The sequence below is a fragment of the Carya illinoinensis genome, chromosome 5 (assembly GCF_018687715.1).
Source record: "Carya illinoinensis cultivar Pawnee chromosome 5, C.illinoinensisPawnee_v1, whole genome shotgun sequence".
NCBI lineage: Eukaryota > Viridiplantae > Streptophyta > Magnoliopsida > Fagales > Juglandaceae > Carya > Carya illinoinensis.
The window spans coordinates 24,366,476-24,383,706 of NC_056756.1; the positions used below are offsets into that span (position 1 = coordinate 24,366,476).

At 36.2% G+C, this 17,231-nt stretch overlaps 1 protein-coding gene and 1 long non-coding RNA gene across 3 annotated transcripts; both read right to left on the bottom strand.

The window, feature by feature from the left end:
- Positions 1–6,415: 6,415 nt before the first annotated feature.
- Positions 6,416–9,476, bottom strand: LOC122309209 (glutamate decarboxylase 4-like). The gene is made up of 7 exons (XM_043122595.1): positions 9,316–9,476; positions 8,980–9,184; positions 8,094–8,294; positions 7,787–8,001; positions 7,391–7,644; positions 7,189–7,241; positions 6,416–7,062 (listed from the first exon to the last, which is right to left on the bottom strand). Exons 1-7 carry the CDS (start codon positions 9,399–9,401, stop codon positions 6,538–6,540), a joined length of 1,539 nt encoding a protein of 512 aa, XP_042978529.1. The 5' UTR covers positions 9,402–9,476; the 3' UTR covers positions 6,416–6,537.
- A 1,291-nt stretch (positions 9,477–10,767) lies between these two features.
- On the bottom strand, positions 10,768–13,467 carry LOC122309622. Of its 2 annotated transcripts, XR_006242470.1 has the most exons (3): positions 12,787–13,467; positions 12,445–12,484; positions 10,768–11,364 (listed from the first exon to the last, which is right to left on the bottom strand). It is a non-coding gene; the product is annotated as an uncharacterized LOC122309622 (long non-coding RNA). The 2 variants fall into 2 exon arrangements; XR_006242469.1 differs by having other exon boundaries at positions 10,768–12,484.
- Positions 13,468–17,231: the final 3,764 nt, after the last annotated feature.

Genomic DNA, 17,231 nt, shown 5'->3' on the forward strand with positions numbered 1-17,231 from the left:
ATATAATGATCTGACTCGTAGGGCAGATAATGAAGCTATCTATGAGCTTGTGAGTCTCGGTATCCGATACTCATCATCCATTGTCGCATTTTCTCAGCGACTGCAATCCAGAACTTGTGGAGTTGACGATCTCCACGAGAATATTGCTATACTTCAGCGATTTCTTCTGGAGTCCAACATGAAGATAGAATCAATAAAGCAAGAGAATAGGAATTTAAAATCCTTGCTTAAATCTTCTTTTCGATTGCCCACCGCTTTAGATAGGGATGCCATGCAGATTCTTGAAGAACAAAAGCATTTGAAGAATGAGGCAAAGTGCCTTAAATTTCTGTAATTCTTGTTTCAAGATAATAAAATAATATTTCACAAATATTCATATTTCTATTTCTATCTTTTGGCATTTCATGACTAATAACATCATCCATCTTCCCCTTGAAGCCGCAAGGGTTTCAGATTTATATTTCAAATATGTGCAGTTTTTATGAGCTCTTCTGGAGTTTCAATGACATTTAAATCATATATATAAACTGCAATAATAGCTTGTTTTCATTTGCGTTTGGATTGCTTTAGATCATATAAGGATCTTTGAAACTTGATAGAATACATATTTCCAGATGTATTCATATTAGAAGTTTCAGACATTTTCTATCCTTCAGGGATTTTCATATATATATATATATAATGATCCAATGATCCATATAAATATGCAGTTAATCATGCATATCCAAACTCTCGGTAACTTTCAAGCTAATAAAAATCTCAATATGATTTCAACCACTTTAAAAACATATCAATATTGTTTCTTCGAGAAACTAACTTGTGATCTCTATATCACATTTTCATATTAAAAGTTTCAGGCTTTTTATATCATGTATATAAATATCCACTGATATTTAACAAAAATCACCTCTTTAGGTATTTGGACTTCAAGTCAATATTTATCACATTTTACTTAGTGATATCAATTCTGCAGGAATTGAGAAACTGACTCGTGATTTATATATCACATTTTTATTTCCTTTCTATAAATACCCACTAACATTCAACAAGCATCACCTCTTTAGGTGTTTGGACTATAAGTCCCGATGCATCATATTTTACTAGTGAATCAATTCTACAGGAATTGTTTCTTTCAAATTTGGCCAATATTTTACGTCGTATTCTTCGACGATTCTTGATTCACTTTCATCATTACTTCTGGTAATGTCAATTGCCATCTCATATGGAAATACGTTGTTGACAACGATTTTATTTCTATTCATAATTTCTTCATTATTCATGAAATGTAACGATATCTCGTTATTTTCAGGTACCTGTCCCTCTTCAAGGGAAGACATTTTCATGAAAAACCTCTTCAGGAGGCACTCTTCAAGAGTTTATATAGGAGAATTTTATACAGAGAATTTGGATGGACTTTATTACTTGTTTTGTGGGTATGGCCTCTTCAGGAGCACCAAATTATTTGTCTCTTTCTCTTTTTTGAGATGTTCTATCTTTTGTATCAATACGTCTCACATGCTTTTAGACATGTCTTTAGACTGCTGAATTTCTTAATTGTCCTACAGGGACTTCAATCCTCGCTGGGATTTTAGCAGCTAGAATATGAGATATTTTTATCTTATTGCATCCATAATTTAATTATCATATGAACTTCTGGTTCACATATGATAATCAAGATAACGTCGAATTATTTCATCTTATTTGCTTCTGACAAATTTTTCTTTCCACTTCTGGTGGTAAGACTTTATAGTAAAAGAATCTTCTGGTTCTTTTATGGACGTCCATATGAAAATCATTCGATTTATCGTAATTGATTTTGGATGATCAAGATAACCATTAAAAGATACAAATATTTTGAATCATATCACCTTTTGATGCATCATAATATTTGATTCAATAATTTGTATAATATCATCTTAAAGAGAAAGTTTACAGCTTTTCCAATACGAGCTTCTGGCCCGAAAAGATATTCATTATCACGTCCAATCTCTTAGTTTCTTTGAATGAAACGCATCATTCTTTTCACTTCAGGGAATAGAATGATATAAATTCATTATCATTCACTTCAGGGAATGATGTAGATCTAGTAAGACGTGACTAATGATTCTCATCAAAAGCTCATTATTTTGATCAATCATTAAAAGATCATATATAAATTTAAAATATATTGTGAACGTTTGCATTTCATATTGCTACTTCAGGAGCATACTCGATATTGCTACTTCAGGAGCACATTCGAGACGTTCATTTAAAAATATATATTCTTTCCACAATTTCAATTATGCAACTTCAGGTGCATAAATCATAATGAGCTTTTGGTACAAGTATCAATCATTTAAACTATGAGATACTCAAAAGCTATTATTGATTTAGGGCGATCCTTCAGGGATGCTCCATTTCCATTCCAAGATAAATCTTATCATCAATAATTCATAACAAGTATAAATAAATAAAACTTATATATAAACTATGTGAATAAAAATTAATCACAGATATAATTAAAAAATGAATTATTAAAATTTTAATTCATCAATACACACCTTAAATATTTCAAATGATATTTGAAAAAAAACTTACTTGAAATAGAAGATTACAATCTTCAATATCATATGAACTTCGTGCACTCTATCTCTTATAAAGAGGGACCATCAAATTGTTGTCCGTAAAGATGTCTCATTTATCCATCAATGGTCAGACTCCTTGCTGTCAAAATTATGGACACGCAAATAAATACACTTCCTTTAAGTTGATGTCATAATTACTCCTGCAGAAGCTACTGACTAACAAGTCATCTCTAGAATAAGTCTAAGAAATTGTATATTGCTACTTTAATAAAGCTACGGCCACCTACTAACAAGTCATTTGTAGAATAAGTCTAAGAAATTGCATGTTGTTACTTTAATAAAGCTACGGCTATTCCCTCATGCCATTTTTCATAAATTAATGTGCAAAAGTCATACTTTTTCCAACAACCCATTTTTAACTTTTATGCCAAGTTCCTTTTCTACCATATTTAATTAATGAATTTAGTCACAACTTTAAAGCTCGTGTTTGAAATAACTGGTTCTACGTTGACAAATCATGAGCAGCCACCATCATCATCATCACGTCTCACTAGAAACCTGCAAAAAGTCACATGTGACAGAAACAAAATTACTAAGCTTTTGCATAAATATGAATTTTTCATTTGCAGCAAATATAGACTTTTCAAGAGCTGTAATATTTGACAGTGAGGCCGAGAAGTTTCTCCCCAGTCATGGCCGACAAAGAAGACCTACTCCTTTTTATTTTATTATATATATATATATATATATATATTTTTTTTTCATATGTTGCCGACAAGCCTCACGCCTCTTGACTTTTCTTTTCATCTTCAACCAAAAGGTCAAGAACTGGGAGAGCAGGGCCTTCTTTGAATTCGATCTTGTGGGCAACACCAGTTTTTTTTTTTTTTTTCGATGATGGGCAGGCCTAGCACGTAGTTTTCTCTGTTGATGTCCATGGCCAGGATCTTTCCGTTGGACTGAACCACCAGAAAAATTGAACTCGTGAAGATTATCTTCGAGTTCCGTTACGATGGATCGGAGTCCCCATACGTTGCAGATGCACCCACCGAGCAGCACCGGCGGGTGATGCTCCTCTCGCTGCTTCGGCTTCTTCGAACTTGGGAGAATCATATGCGGACATGCCCATCTCCCAGCCATAGTTAGCTGGCTTCTTTTCTGAAGTTTTCTTAGCTTCCTTTCTGATTTATGCATACTTTGAAATTTTCTGGATCTTTCGCTCAGATAAAATAGGAAAACAATCTCAGTCGCCAGATTCAGAATTTGAAGAAGAAAACGAAAGGAGATTCAGCTGAGTGATACTCTCATCCTGGCGGGCTTCGCGGAGGCACGGTAAAGACGATCGTACTCGTGCATCATGTGGTCGAGGTCGTCGTCGTTGGTGACTGAGATCAAGGCATCGAGATAATCCCGTAACTCCCTTCGGAAGATTCTAATTTGGTGCCGTGGGTTTGCAATCATCAACTATTGAAGAATCTGAAGCAGGTATGGCAAGTTGGGAAGCAAATAGATCCTTTCCCGTAATTGACCCACTTGTAAAGTATCCCTGTTATTGTCGCCGTGGATTTGTTTGTTTCTGGTTCGGGCATTAGAATCATATCTTGCCAACGTGGCCTCGGGGAGAGGCTGGATGTGGTAGAGCGCCGAGGATTGTGTGACGTTGATACAGAAGGAAGTGGATCATAGGTTGTTGAGGATTTGCCCAAATCCAAGCCCTCAGTTATGGTTTTTGCAGAGAAAGAAGAAAAAGAAGAGGGATCTGGGTTTCTAGTGATGAGGATGAGAGAAACCCATAGAGAGAAATTGGAGCTGTGCGGAGGAAGAAAATTTTCGATCGTGTTGATAACGTGTTGTGAATCAATCAAAATAAAGAGAGAGTTTCAAGATTGAGAGAGAGCGAGAGAGGAGATTTTCTTATTGATCTGTTATCAAACTTATCAATTTCTTAAAGAATTCAACGATATATATAGGCGTACAAAGGGGACTATGCTAGCTCACTATGCTAGCACTATGCACTATGCATTTGACGACTAGATAAATGTGGTCATACAATTCAAGATAGTTTATAACATTCAACAATATATAGTTACTAATGCAGTTTATCCAAATTGATGATGACTCTAACATATTAGTTCTTATCATAATTTCTCCTGTATGTAGCAAATAAGCACATATAATAATTGAGCAGCCAGCAACTAATTGGACATATAAACTGAACGATTACCTACTTTACATGAAAACAAGCCCCTAAGGAACATGTTACACGTACAGTATCTATAATAGAAATGATTCAAGTAGAAATTCATATATATTCAACTTCATTGCAGCACTTCACATAGTTTAAAAATTAATAATCTTAAAATATACCAAGACATGGATTCAAGGGTAGCAACTACCACCATATTACTTTGAGACATCCCTATGGAATATATAGAAATGGTGTTGCCCTCTAATACAGTGAGAGGGTATATTTAAAGGGAAAGAGGCTACGTGAATTAAAGAAATAATCTAATCAAACCAATATATATCAACATAATTTAGGCAGTATTCTAATCAAAATAATATACATCAAATCAAAATGATTTGATAATTATGAAAATCAGATAAAGATAATATTAAATTAAGAATCTCTAACATTTCTCATCAAATTCAAGGTTGAAAAGTACTTTAAAATCTTGAGTTTAAAATTTGAGTATATCATTCATATTTATTGATTGATCATCGATGAGATGATGGAAATGATACTGATGATGAAATGACTAGCAACTAGAACATCAAATATGGAGTTATGGTTACAAATGGGTTGTATATGGTCACGGTCAACTATAGGACCAAAATTAAAAGACCGAGACCCTATATATGAAAAAAGCTGCAACTAATTAATAAGGATACTCTAAATGCATGGATATGTGACGAGACATGATAGTCTAAATAGGATTAATCGGACAAACAATATTGTCTAAATTAGAAGGAGTTTGAGCCATTGGGAGAAGTCCAATGACTGTACAGACGAAAAATATGAACTGGACGAATCATAATTCTAATCTAATTTACAGGTTAATTCAATAAAAGTACGTGTTTAATTTGGAATATTCTAAATGTCACATTTTCATATCTTTTTTCATCACACTATCTTTTGTGCATTAATCTTTGAATTTTTATTTAAAAAAATAAAAAATAATCCAAGATTGATAAATAAAAATATTATATTTTACATAATAAAATAAAAATATTAAGTGAGATGGAAGTTTGGTAACCTAACATAAGTCGCTAATCTTGACATATCCATGATATCATGATCGCGGGTGTATTTTGGAGACCCAACCGGGAGCCCAAATTTGAAATTGGCCCAAAAGGTTTAACTATATATGAATGTTTTTTTATTTTTTTTGTTTCATTCTTAAAAGGCTAATAACCGCAAGAGTTTTACTACATATAAATATAGTCACGCATTAATCTGTGTATCAATACTGATTTATTCATATTTAAAATTTAAATTAACACTATTTTTAATAAAATTTACTTTTTGACCAATCACATCACATTGATACACAGATTAGTACACAATTATGCTTGCAATTATATTTTTCCTAACTGCAACTGGCTTGATACCAAATGATCGATCAGTCGTTGGATCCACGGGTTCATACGAACTATAATAACACGTAGTGGAGGTTTAGCATCGACTAATATTAAAGCTCGTCTCTTTATTGAAAATATTAAAATAGTGGAACAAAAAATAAAACGAAAATATATAAAGTCGTCAAAAAGGCCAATTACAACTGATTTCGCTCAATTAACTTAATTACTAGGAAGAACAAAAATCAAAGCTTTTATGAGTAAACCTCATAAACACTGAAAAGATCACAAACGTGGTTAAGTTTTGAAAAACATTGTTGGTTTCAGTTTTAGGACCCATATATAATATCCTGATCAGTAGTAGTAGTAGTAGGAGATGAGTACTGGTCTTTAATTAGGAGGCCATAACTTTTTGGCGCTTGATAGTCTTCTGAGCAATGACATAGTTCTTCCAGTACGTAGTGATTTCCCTCTGTGTTTCCAAGTCAGTACTCTTTCTCTTGTGCCCAGCACCGTCGATATCTCCATTCTCTTCATGAGCAGCAGTGACGGGCGCCCCTTCCTTCCCTTTGGCAGAGACTTTTGGGGGAAGCTTGTCGAGCTCATGCAGAACAATGGAGACGTCGTGCACAAGGCGCTCTGCCAGGGTTCTGGAGAACTCAGCCCTGATGACGACACGGAGCACGGTAACATGCTGAGCATCCGGTGGCATGGGATAGGCAGGCACGATCCAACCAAAGCGCCGCAACATCTCAGAGACTTCAAACTCATCGTGACCTCCTTTATTTTCCTTCAGAGAAAACGCCACCACTGGAACCCCATCGTCCTTTGACAGAATGTTGAAGCGCCCTGTCCTCTCCAACCCCGCCTTCAGCACCATAGCATTTTCGTGGCAATTCTCCATTATATGACGGTATCCCTAATAAACACAACTTTTTGATTTAGCATTTTAAGTGAATTTGCATTTAATTCGATATATAAATCAACTTAAAATACAAGAAGATGAGAAGTATTATTCTTAATTATCAAAGACTTAGTCATTTACCTCCTGGCCCAAGCGAACTAGTTGATAATACTGAGCAATAATTTGACTAGAACCTGCACATATATGGTAGGTGAAAGATACTTAGAATGTGTCAATAGGTTTAAGAAGAAGAACCAGAATTAATGTTCTGATCACCTTTAGAATGTGTAATAATTTGACTAGCTAATTAAAAGATGTTTGTTTTCATTGGTTATCAGCTTACCTTTAGAAAAGTTAAGGGTGAAGGTGGATTGGTCTGCTCCAAGGTACTTGATGTGGAAGACAAGATCTTCAGGCAGGTCATCTTTGCTCCTCCAGATAACCCAACCAATTCCGGCATACACAAGCCCGTACTTATGGCCGCTAACATTAATGCTCTTTACCATTGGAAGACGGAAATCCCACTCGAGCTCTGGATAAATGAATGGCGCAATGAATCCACCACTTGCTGCGTCTACATGAATAGGAGTTTCCCATCTGCAAAATATCGGACACGCATGCGAATAAATTAATCACATAATTAGCACATGATGACTATATTTCAAACCATTGAAGCTGATCTTGACCTGATCATGAATTAATCAAGTGGTATATATATTATAGATAGATAGATAGATACCCAGTTTGTTTGTTCTTTTCTAGCAAGAGGTCGTTTAAGAGTTTGACATCCTCGAATTCTCCATTATAGGTGGAGCCCAAGATAGCAGCAACACAAATGGTGTTTTCGTCCACCATTTCTACAGCTTTGACAGGATCCATCACGTAGTACCCTTCCCTCACCTTAACTTCCTTCAGCTCCACCTCAAAGTACCTCGCAAATTTTTCCCAACACACCTATATGTATACACACAGATGCATAAAGGATTAGAAATTATATTAGCAATTCGGATCAATGATGCAAGTATGGTCTAGCACTCGATCTGTACCTGAACATTGGCACCAGTGACAATGTTGGGCCTGTCGTAAGGTTTCCCTTCAGCCTTGCGCTTGTTCTGCCACTTTCTCTTGAATGCAAGGCCAGCCAGCATTATAGCCTCAGATGACCCGACTGTTCCGACTCCAATCGCATCCTCGGAGTCTCCCAGTGGGGCATTGAAGAGATGTGCTATCATGTTGACGCAACGATTCTATATATGCAAATAAATAAATAAATAAAATTAATACACGATCATACTGTCGGTAAGGTTAATGTAACGGACCCATGCAGTTTACTTTCGGGTTTCCAAGGAAAAAAGATTGGGAAATGAGAGGCATTACAAGGCCATACAATATGTGTTCAATGCAAGAAAATCTCAGTGAATTTTGTGTAAAACGAAAATCCAACCAACAATGCTTGAGATGCAAATTTAGGGCATTAATGGACATGACAGCAATTTATCCTTTAGCTTTCCCATCATGGACTATATATATTGCTCGCAGCACAAGGGTGCAAGTTATGAGCTCCATGATCCATCCAATTTGATCCAAATATATGCTAAAGTTATGAAAGAAAAATCTGAAAATAAAATTAATAATTATTTAAGTATGTTAATGTCATAAATTTGGAAAACAGAGAAGACGTGTAAACAGAGAGAAGTACGTAAAACTATGGCATTTGCCAACATGTTTTGACAATTTGGCTTATAAAAAATAACGTAAAATTTTCACACTTCGACAGAAATTTTGACTTCCGGGTCGAAGGTAACTCTTCTTTTATTTTGATTAATTCCACACCAACATATATACGAGAAACAGTCAACCCGCAACCCGCAATAATGTCTGTGCACATGAGGTGTGCGTGTTTCTCTGAGAGAGAGAGAGATGAATACATACATGAAGTTCGGTGGTAACAGGGTATTCATCCATGTCAACATAATTCTTGTTGATGGACTCCATGATAAGTTTGTCACATTCGGGCTCCATCGACGTGGTGACGAAGGAAGCCAAGTTCAGCTTTGGCTTGAAATCAAGCAGCAACTCGTCGTGTATTATTTGGTATGCTGCCTCCTTTGGTATGGAGTTCTCCTGCATCTTATGCCTGAATCAATCCCACCCTAATTCATCAGTACTCATCGTAACTTTTAATAGAAGTAGAGAGAAAAGAAACAAAAAGAAAAGAAAATAAAAGAAACTGATGATGCGTGGATAGCTAAGAATACTTGCACGTACTTAGGGAGTGAATCCCGGACAAAGAGAGACCCAGAGGTTGAAATAACCGAGAGATCGGACTCGGAAGCTGGTCTCGAGAGCACCATGGCTGTATGATGGGGAACAAACAACTGGTAGAGAGAAAAGAGAGAGTGAGAGAACTGGAAGGGATGAGGAAACTGAATGAAGAATGGTGATCTATATATAGCAAGAGAAACCAGAATATTTCAAATGGAAAGCAAGAACACGTTGAATTAGCCAAAGCGACAAAGTGAAATATACTAGCCAAGGCAGGCAGCTGCTGCTTCGTGCGTGCGTGCGTGTTTGCTTTGGTAATCCAAAATGTGAACACGGGTCAACCAGTCGTCATAGAAATTCCAACGCGCGAATCGGGTTCGAACATGCCACAATCCTTTTTTTTGAGCCATAACCTAACCCTGCGGGAAGGAGCCCGTTAGATGCTTATATTTTTTTTTTTTATAAACAAGATTGACTCAGATACCATTTACAACATTTTATATAATTTTATTTTTGAATTAAAAATATTTTTTATAAAATATCTGGTAAAAATAATATCACTTTATAAAAATATTCTTATTTTAAAATATAATTATAAAATGTATTATATAGATATCACTTCTCTTTTTATAATTTGAGGGAAAACAAAAAACAGACTCTTAACATGAGTGTGTACACTATATAATATCAAGATATTAAGAGTAATAATTTTAAATGTAAGCTGGAGTCTACAGATTATATTTTTATTTCATAAAATTAATATATATATTATTATATATATATGTATGTATGTTTGTATGTATGTATTTGAGTGTTCCTGTTTTTCTATTTACATTTTTACGCAGTTTTTGGTGTCTGTCTTTGGGCACCCACGGAATTACGTACCTGGTTTCTTAGAAGTGACGGTACGTTGAAGCAAAAGAATAAAGTTCATATTCATGTTTAGACCAAAACCCCAACGATAATGCTACATTTCCACGTATAAGAGCATCCTCATCCGGATCCTCATCTCCATCCCTATAATTTAACTCAAAATCACCTTTCCTCAAATTTATCCCTAAATTTTATTCATCTTCTAAAAACCTCCCACATCCCATTCCCCATCCCTATCTCTATTCTATTAAATAATATTTCTCTATTCTTTTTTTATTACTTTTTTCTCTCTCTTCCATTTACAATTTTAACTACTAACTCTTTCGTCTTATTATCTTTTTTTTCAAATATCAATTTCTATAAAAAATTTTTTACGATTTTGACTATCAAATACAACATTTTTTAAACCGAAATTCGTATTATAAAAATAATAATTTTTTTATTTAATTAATGCATTTTCTAACGTGATGGCCATGTTTTATTATTTAGTATTCTTTATCCGTTTTTTTAATGGTTTTGAACCAAGTCACGTATTGAATATAAAATTTCACGTATTTTTTTCTCGGTAACAGTGGCCTCGTATTTCTTTCATGTAATAGTGGATTAAATTTGGCATAACTTATAATTGTTTCTGAAATTATGGCATCCAATTTACTTGCACAAAAGTATAACAGGAAACTATCATCAAAAGTACAATAAAAAAATTACATTACAATCAATCCAAATCTCAGGCATTACTGCGTCTCATCATGATTTCCCTCTGGAGTTGCTGGAAATATAGCCGTTGCATTTCTGGCATGACACTCACATCCATCATCATAATGCGCTGATCTGATTCCTTCTTCGCAATAGAATACAAACAACAACAAACAGTATGCAAATCACAAAACAAAAAATATGAGCATTCCCATCCGGTTCCCCATATTGAATAAGACAATAAATGTGGCTCAGAATGGTGTAAATATGGACAACATGCGTAATCTAGGAGTCCAACATCGAATGGCTGCAAAACCTCACCCGAATGGAAATTGCAGTTTATGGAGAGTACCACAAACTGCAACTTGGCCTATTCAAGTAACGATTACCCCGCCATATCGATGGGGCCCCAATTACACTTCTGAATTAACCCCATCATCACAGCCTAATTATATTCCCCCCTCCCCCGAATGACACGAAACACTGCAAATGACCAAACAAGGTAGAAGAAATTACTCAATGACCAACATTCCAAATATATTCATAGTCTGTGTTCCACATGAAAGAGATAAACTGAAAAAAAATATACATATACAAATAAAATAAAAAATTAAATAACAACCACTAATAAACGAATGTAAACAATTTTAGATAGAACTATTTGTTAATATTTGAAGAAAAAAGAGAAACATGAAGAACCAGAACATATTTGGAATAAATAAATTATGCAATAGGTTCAATACAAAAGCCTGACAGTGTGTTGATGTAAGAGAGGCAAATTGAGTTAATGATATCACTTGACATGCAAAGGTCTCAACACTCAGACATGCACTCATTCTTCTCTTTTTGGGGGGCAGGGGAAGTAATAACTGAGCACTAATGAACAAACCTAACATGGTGAGCTAGGAAATGCCACGTTCAGACACCAGAAGTCCAGAAACAATAACTAAGCATGAAGTCTAAAGCCGATCTTGCATATAAATATTAGTGATGCAATATCTTATTACTTATCAAAAAAATAATATTAGTGATGCAATGAAATTAAAAGTAGGATTTCTTTTAAAAGTAGCTTATAAAGTACAATTTTCTTGATAAAAAGATTATATACACCAAGGTCGAGAGAGAGGGCATGCACAAACTTCCTGAGAACATTAAACGGCCAACATTTAAAGGAAGAACATTAAACGGCCAACATTTTATTCTCGCTTAACTCTTCAATAAGACGATTTAAAGGAAGAACATTAAACGGCCAACATTAGAGCAACTAGAACAGATGCCCTTCACACTTTTCTGAATACAAGATCAATCAAAGGGGATCCATAGCAAACCAGTGGTTCAATTTCACAGCCATTTATGGAACTTATGGTAATTTTTATAAGAAATGAAATCAGTACTAACTACTGAGATTCACTAGAGAAAGTAACCCTATTGCCTTCCAAAAACAACCGAAGCTAAACTAATTTGCTAAACATTGATTAACTGACCAACAAAGCGAAGTTGGTTGTTCGGGCTAAAAATCTGCATAAAAAACGCAACAATAAGGGAACCACATCCAGCACTTACTTCGTTGATGAATCGCCTCCTGCAAATCTGCTACCGTAGCCTGCAAATTAACACCAAGACATATATATCACAAACTGCATCCCCTGGACTCCATCGAAAAACGTTAAAACGATGGTGGAAGGAGTGGAAGGAATATAAACACGATAATTAAAAGAAAGTTTTAAAAAAATCGATCTTCCAATTAAATTGGACCCAACACCACATTCTGACCAGATGAATCGAGTGTCTTCGATTTCTTGGGACCCAGAACCGGAAGTATATATCAAATACAGAAGAACATCAACTCACACTAGTTTAGGAATTACAAAGATAACGAACAAGAGAAAAAGAACAGAATCGTACTGAATCGCTGAGCTCAGTTTAGGGTACGCGTCCAGTTTTCGGAGCTTGTGAAGGACTTTATCCATGAGCACCGGATCCACACCACACGCCCTCAAGCACCAAACTTCCAACCCACCCCTTCTTTTGACACAAGTAATAATCACCCACGAAAAAATAGAGTCGCTCAATTTTCTCTCCCTGTAATCTAAATCTAAGCGAGAAGATGAGCCTCTCAGAGGATGATCGGCCCTTCCGGGAAGAGAAAATGACAACGGCGAGTGATGCGACGCTTTGCCGATTTTGTGATTTAGTTGATCACAGCACCAAACCAACCCAAAAGAGCAACGTTGATTCCACAGACGTTACGAGGGAAACCCAGAAGAAAAACAAAAAGCGATTCGGACAAAACAGGGAAACCCAGAAGAAAAACAAAGCCAAATCAGAGAATAAATAGCACTTACAGTCGAGGAGGGCAGAATCCGGCCGTGCTGCGTTGCGAGGGAGGGGGGGAGGGGGGGAGAAGAAGACGCGGGCTGGAAGGGGCAACCGTTGGGGCGAGAGAGCGATGCGGATGTACAGTAGGTCCTCAAATATGGGGACCTCCTGTAGCACCCCTAATTTTCATCCCCATTTTGGGGAACGGGATGGAGAGGGTTTTTGAGCCAAACCGATAATTTTTCCTCAAATTATAAGGATGGGGGAGAGATGCAGAACGGGATGTGAGTGCTCTAAAAGCGGCCACACATTATTTATTTATTTATTTAATAATTAAAAGATATTTTTAAATGATGTTGTAAATTTTATTTAATATATATATATATATATATATATTTCAAGATATAAAAAAATTCTAAGAAAAAAGAAAAATCAATAGCCTGTAGCAGGATCCAAACCCCAAAGCATCACCGTAAAGAATCAAATCTAACCGTCCAAATTACTGAGTTTGGTTCAGATCTTTATGTACTTCAGAATAAATTTACAATAATGGTGAGGGTATATATTTCTTTGGACGAAAAGAATAGGAAGGCTGGAATGGTACCCAAGCAAGCTATATTTATTTATTATCTTTTCATTGAAAAAATAGTGCCAAGGGAATTTATTCCAGACGGCCGACTAGAAGGTCTTAAAATTTCCGTTCAATCCTAGGCCTTCGCTCCGAAAGAAGTCTGTTTTTTCACATGTTTGTTAGGTATGAGAGTTTTATAAAATAAAAATCGGTCTGTGGCTTGATTTTCGTAATTTATTAGCATGGGTGTTGAGAACAGCGTGCGTGCTCACATGGCTTCTGCAACATGCACGAACAGATTAATAGAACAAATACAGATGTGAACATATATGATAACTCTGTAAAAGAGGTTGGAGTTTTGGACTTAAAAAAAGAGAAAAAAAACAAGAGCTTTTTATGTACCTTCCAAGAACGTCAGAAGATTTTACATTGTCCCAGTTTTTCCCTTGTCTATTGTTTTGTGCGCAGAATGATTTGGAAATAGATAGTCTTTTGACCCACCATTCTTGCATCATATATTATACTTAATTTTTTAAATTTTAATTTTATTAAATTAAAAAATTCTTTTATTTATTATTTATAAAATTCTATAATATCACATATTTATGAAAAAATAAAAATATAAAAAATTAAATGTGATGTGTACAGTATATACCCGCAGAGATGATGATCGAGTAGGAAATTTCTTTTTTTGTTTTTTTGTTTTTTGTTTAAAAAAAAAAAGAGAAACATGATATGCTTTTTTTTACGCGTTTTCTGGCATTGATATTAACATGGAGTTTTTTTATTGAGAAAAAAAGCCAAACGTGTTCCATGACTCGCGGTTACCGAATAAAGAATGGATAAGATGATGGAGCTTTTTGTCATTTCCTTTTAAAGAACCGGATATATACCCCGCAATGAATGAATGGTGGAACGAACGATTGAAATTCTGGAAGGGAGCATTCAACTTCGAGAGCTAATTCGACAAGCCTCATGATCATTTGGCTTGCCATGTCTATGTATTATACAATTTGTCAACATTTTGAATACCTTCCTTTGACCTCAGCTTGCTTCTTTCCGCCTGCCTGACTAGACTAGACTTCGAAATTGGATCCGTTGAATTAGCATCACCTACGTACGTGTTTCGTTAGGGCATATGTTTTAACACGTCCAATCCCTGCATGCACTAGAATCGAATGTGAGCCAGATATGATCTCAACAAGATGTTCCAAGCAATATATACATATACATATACACACACTAAACCCCAAGAATTGTATAAAGCAAGTACATAGCGACACGTCGAACAAAGACGATAAAGAAGTTACATTGTTTTTATCTTCATTATCTCAATATCTCGTAATTTGACATCAAATAATTGATTTACAAGTAAAACATATATAAAAAATAGTTTCTAATATTTTAATATTACTTCAAGGAATGATGGAAAGATGATAAATAAATGGATGATGATGTAAAGGACGTGTCCCACCATCGATCGTAATCGTCAGTCTGCAAGTTAGAAGAGAATGGCGCTAGATGCCTATAACCACTCTGATTCTTAACTTAGTAAAGTATAATGTATCAAGGCTCAAGTATATAATCAGAATTTGTTTTAGAGTTACCTGATACCCATATAAATAGGTGTTACTACAAGAATAAGGTCTTGTTCCAGCAATTTTATGTTTGATGGAAATAAAATTGCTGCAAAAAATCTTTATTTGCAATAATTTTTATGTTGCAAATTTTTTTACATCAAAATTTAAAATTGGTTTTTTGCAGCACTTTTTGGCTTTTTACGTCGACTATAAATTGCTGCAATATTCAAATTAATTTTTATGGCGATTTTTGAACTTGTTGCAACAAAACAGTCGCTGCAATAATCAAAAACAAAAAAAAAACTTTTGCAACAATGTAAATTTAGTCAACAAAACCGTGCGCCTTTATACCCACTTTTTTTCACTTCCCCCCCTTGTTTTCCCCCAGACCAATTTTCTGTTCGATCTTCCCCTCCCCCCACGTTTTCCCCCACACGTTCTATAGATCTTCACGTCTCCAGATCTTCACACCTTCAGTTCTCCCCCTTATGTTCTACAGATCTTCTGCCGTCGACCCACCGCGCTGGCTAACCCAACCAAGCTCCAGCCCTCTCTCGCCGTCAACCCCCCCAAGCCCGGCCCTCTCTCGCATGGGTTCCCAGCCGTCGTCGAAGTCTAAAAAAACAGCATGGGTTCCCAGCCGCCGCCTCCTCAGCCGACGCACCACCTCCAGCAAATGAGGTCCACAACCCCAAACAAGCTCTCCGTCTCTCGGCCGTGTCTCTTCTGCTCTCCCCCACATAGATCGGGCTGAAGCTTCTCAACCAAGCCCTGCTCTGCCTTCCTCCACGGCGCATCACCACTGCTCAGTCAGCCCTCTACACGGCCGCTCCCATGCTCCACAGCCCCTCCACAAGCTCTCCGTCTCTCTCACCTTCGATCTGCTCTCCCTCACATAGATCGGGCTCCACCTCCTCTCCTTCAATGCCGTAAACGAACCCAGAACAGAGTAAAGTTTGAATTTGTGGTGGACGGTTTGCCGATGTAAAGTTAGAACTGTTATGTGAATTTCGATTCATCGATGGAAAACCTGATATTTTGCAGCGGAAAAATATGGGGTATTGCAACATTACTAATCGACCCAAACTGAGTGATGCAGCGATTACAAACATCACTCATGACATAATTTGCAGCGGTTTCCTCTGTTTTTCCCATCCGTATAAAACGATGGAAAACATATGTTTTTCTAACGATTCACAACATCAGCTGAGTTAAACTAGTTGCAATGAAACTTTGGCATCCAAGCAGCGACAAACCCAGAATTGTTGGTACATGCAAATTGCTGCGTTTTATAGGGTGAATTCCGAAGGATTTAAGAGCTGCAACAAGACCTTATTCTTGTAGTGTGTAGGGATGTATCGGATCAATACTGTAACTAGATTACCTGGATGTGGTATCTAACCATGAAACTTATCCCTAGATAATTGGAGTAATTTGATCGCGATATTATGGCTTATCAACCCTATTATCTAGGAGAGTATCGGGTCATTGTAGGCCTTTAGCCTGTGGTTTGGGTTGGGCTAATATTAGAATCTTCAATTACCCCGCTAATTTCCTTCGCCTGTAGGTGTGGAGAATTCATCATTAACTTGCTACCAAATTTTCTGGGCTGTAAGTGACCCAGATAAGACCTTAGGCCTTTCAGCTACCCCGCTAGCCCCCTTCACTAAACCCGATGGGCCACCCCACTAGCCCATTAGTCCATCAGTTATTCTATCTTGCCGTTCCAAATTTCCAAGAATCAAGAAGCAGGATTTTCATTGCCTAGGACGTGGCGACGATTATGGGTAACGCACACCAGTTCCCCTTTCGTTGCATCACGATGTCAGGTCATGATAATTCATATCGTCGACTCCTCATATCCCCAATTCAAATTACAA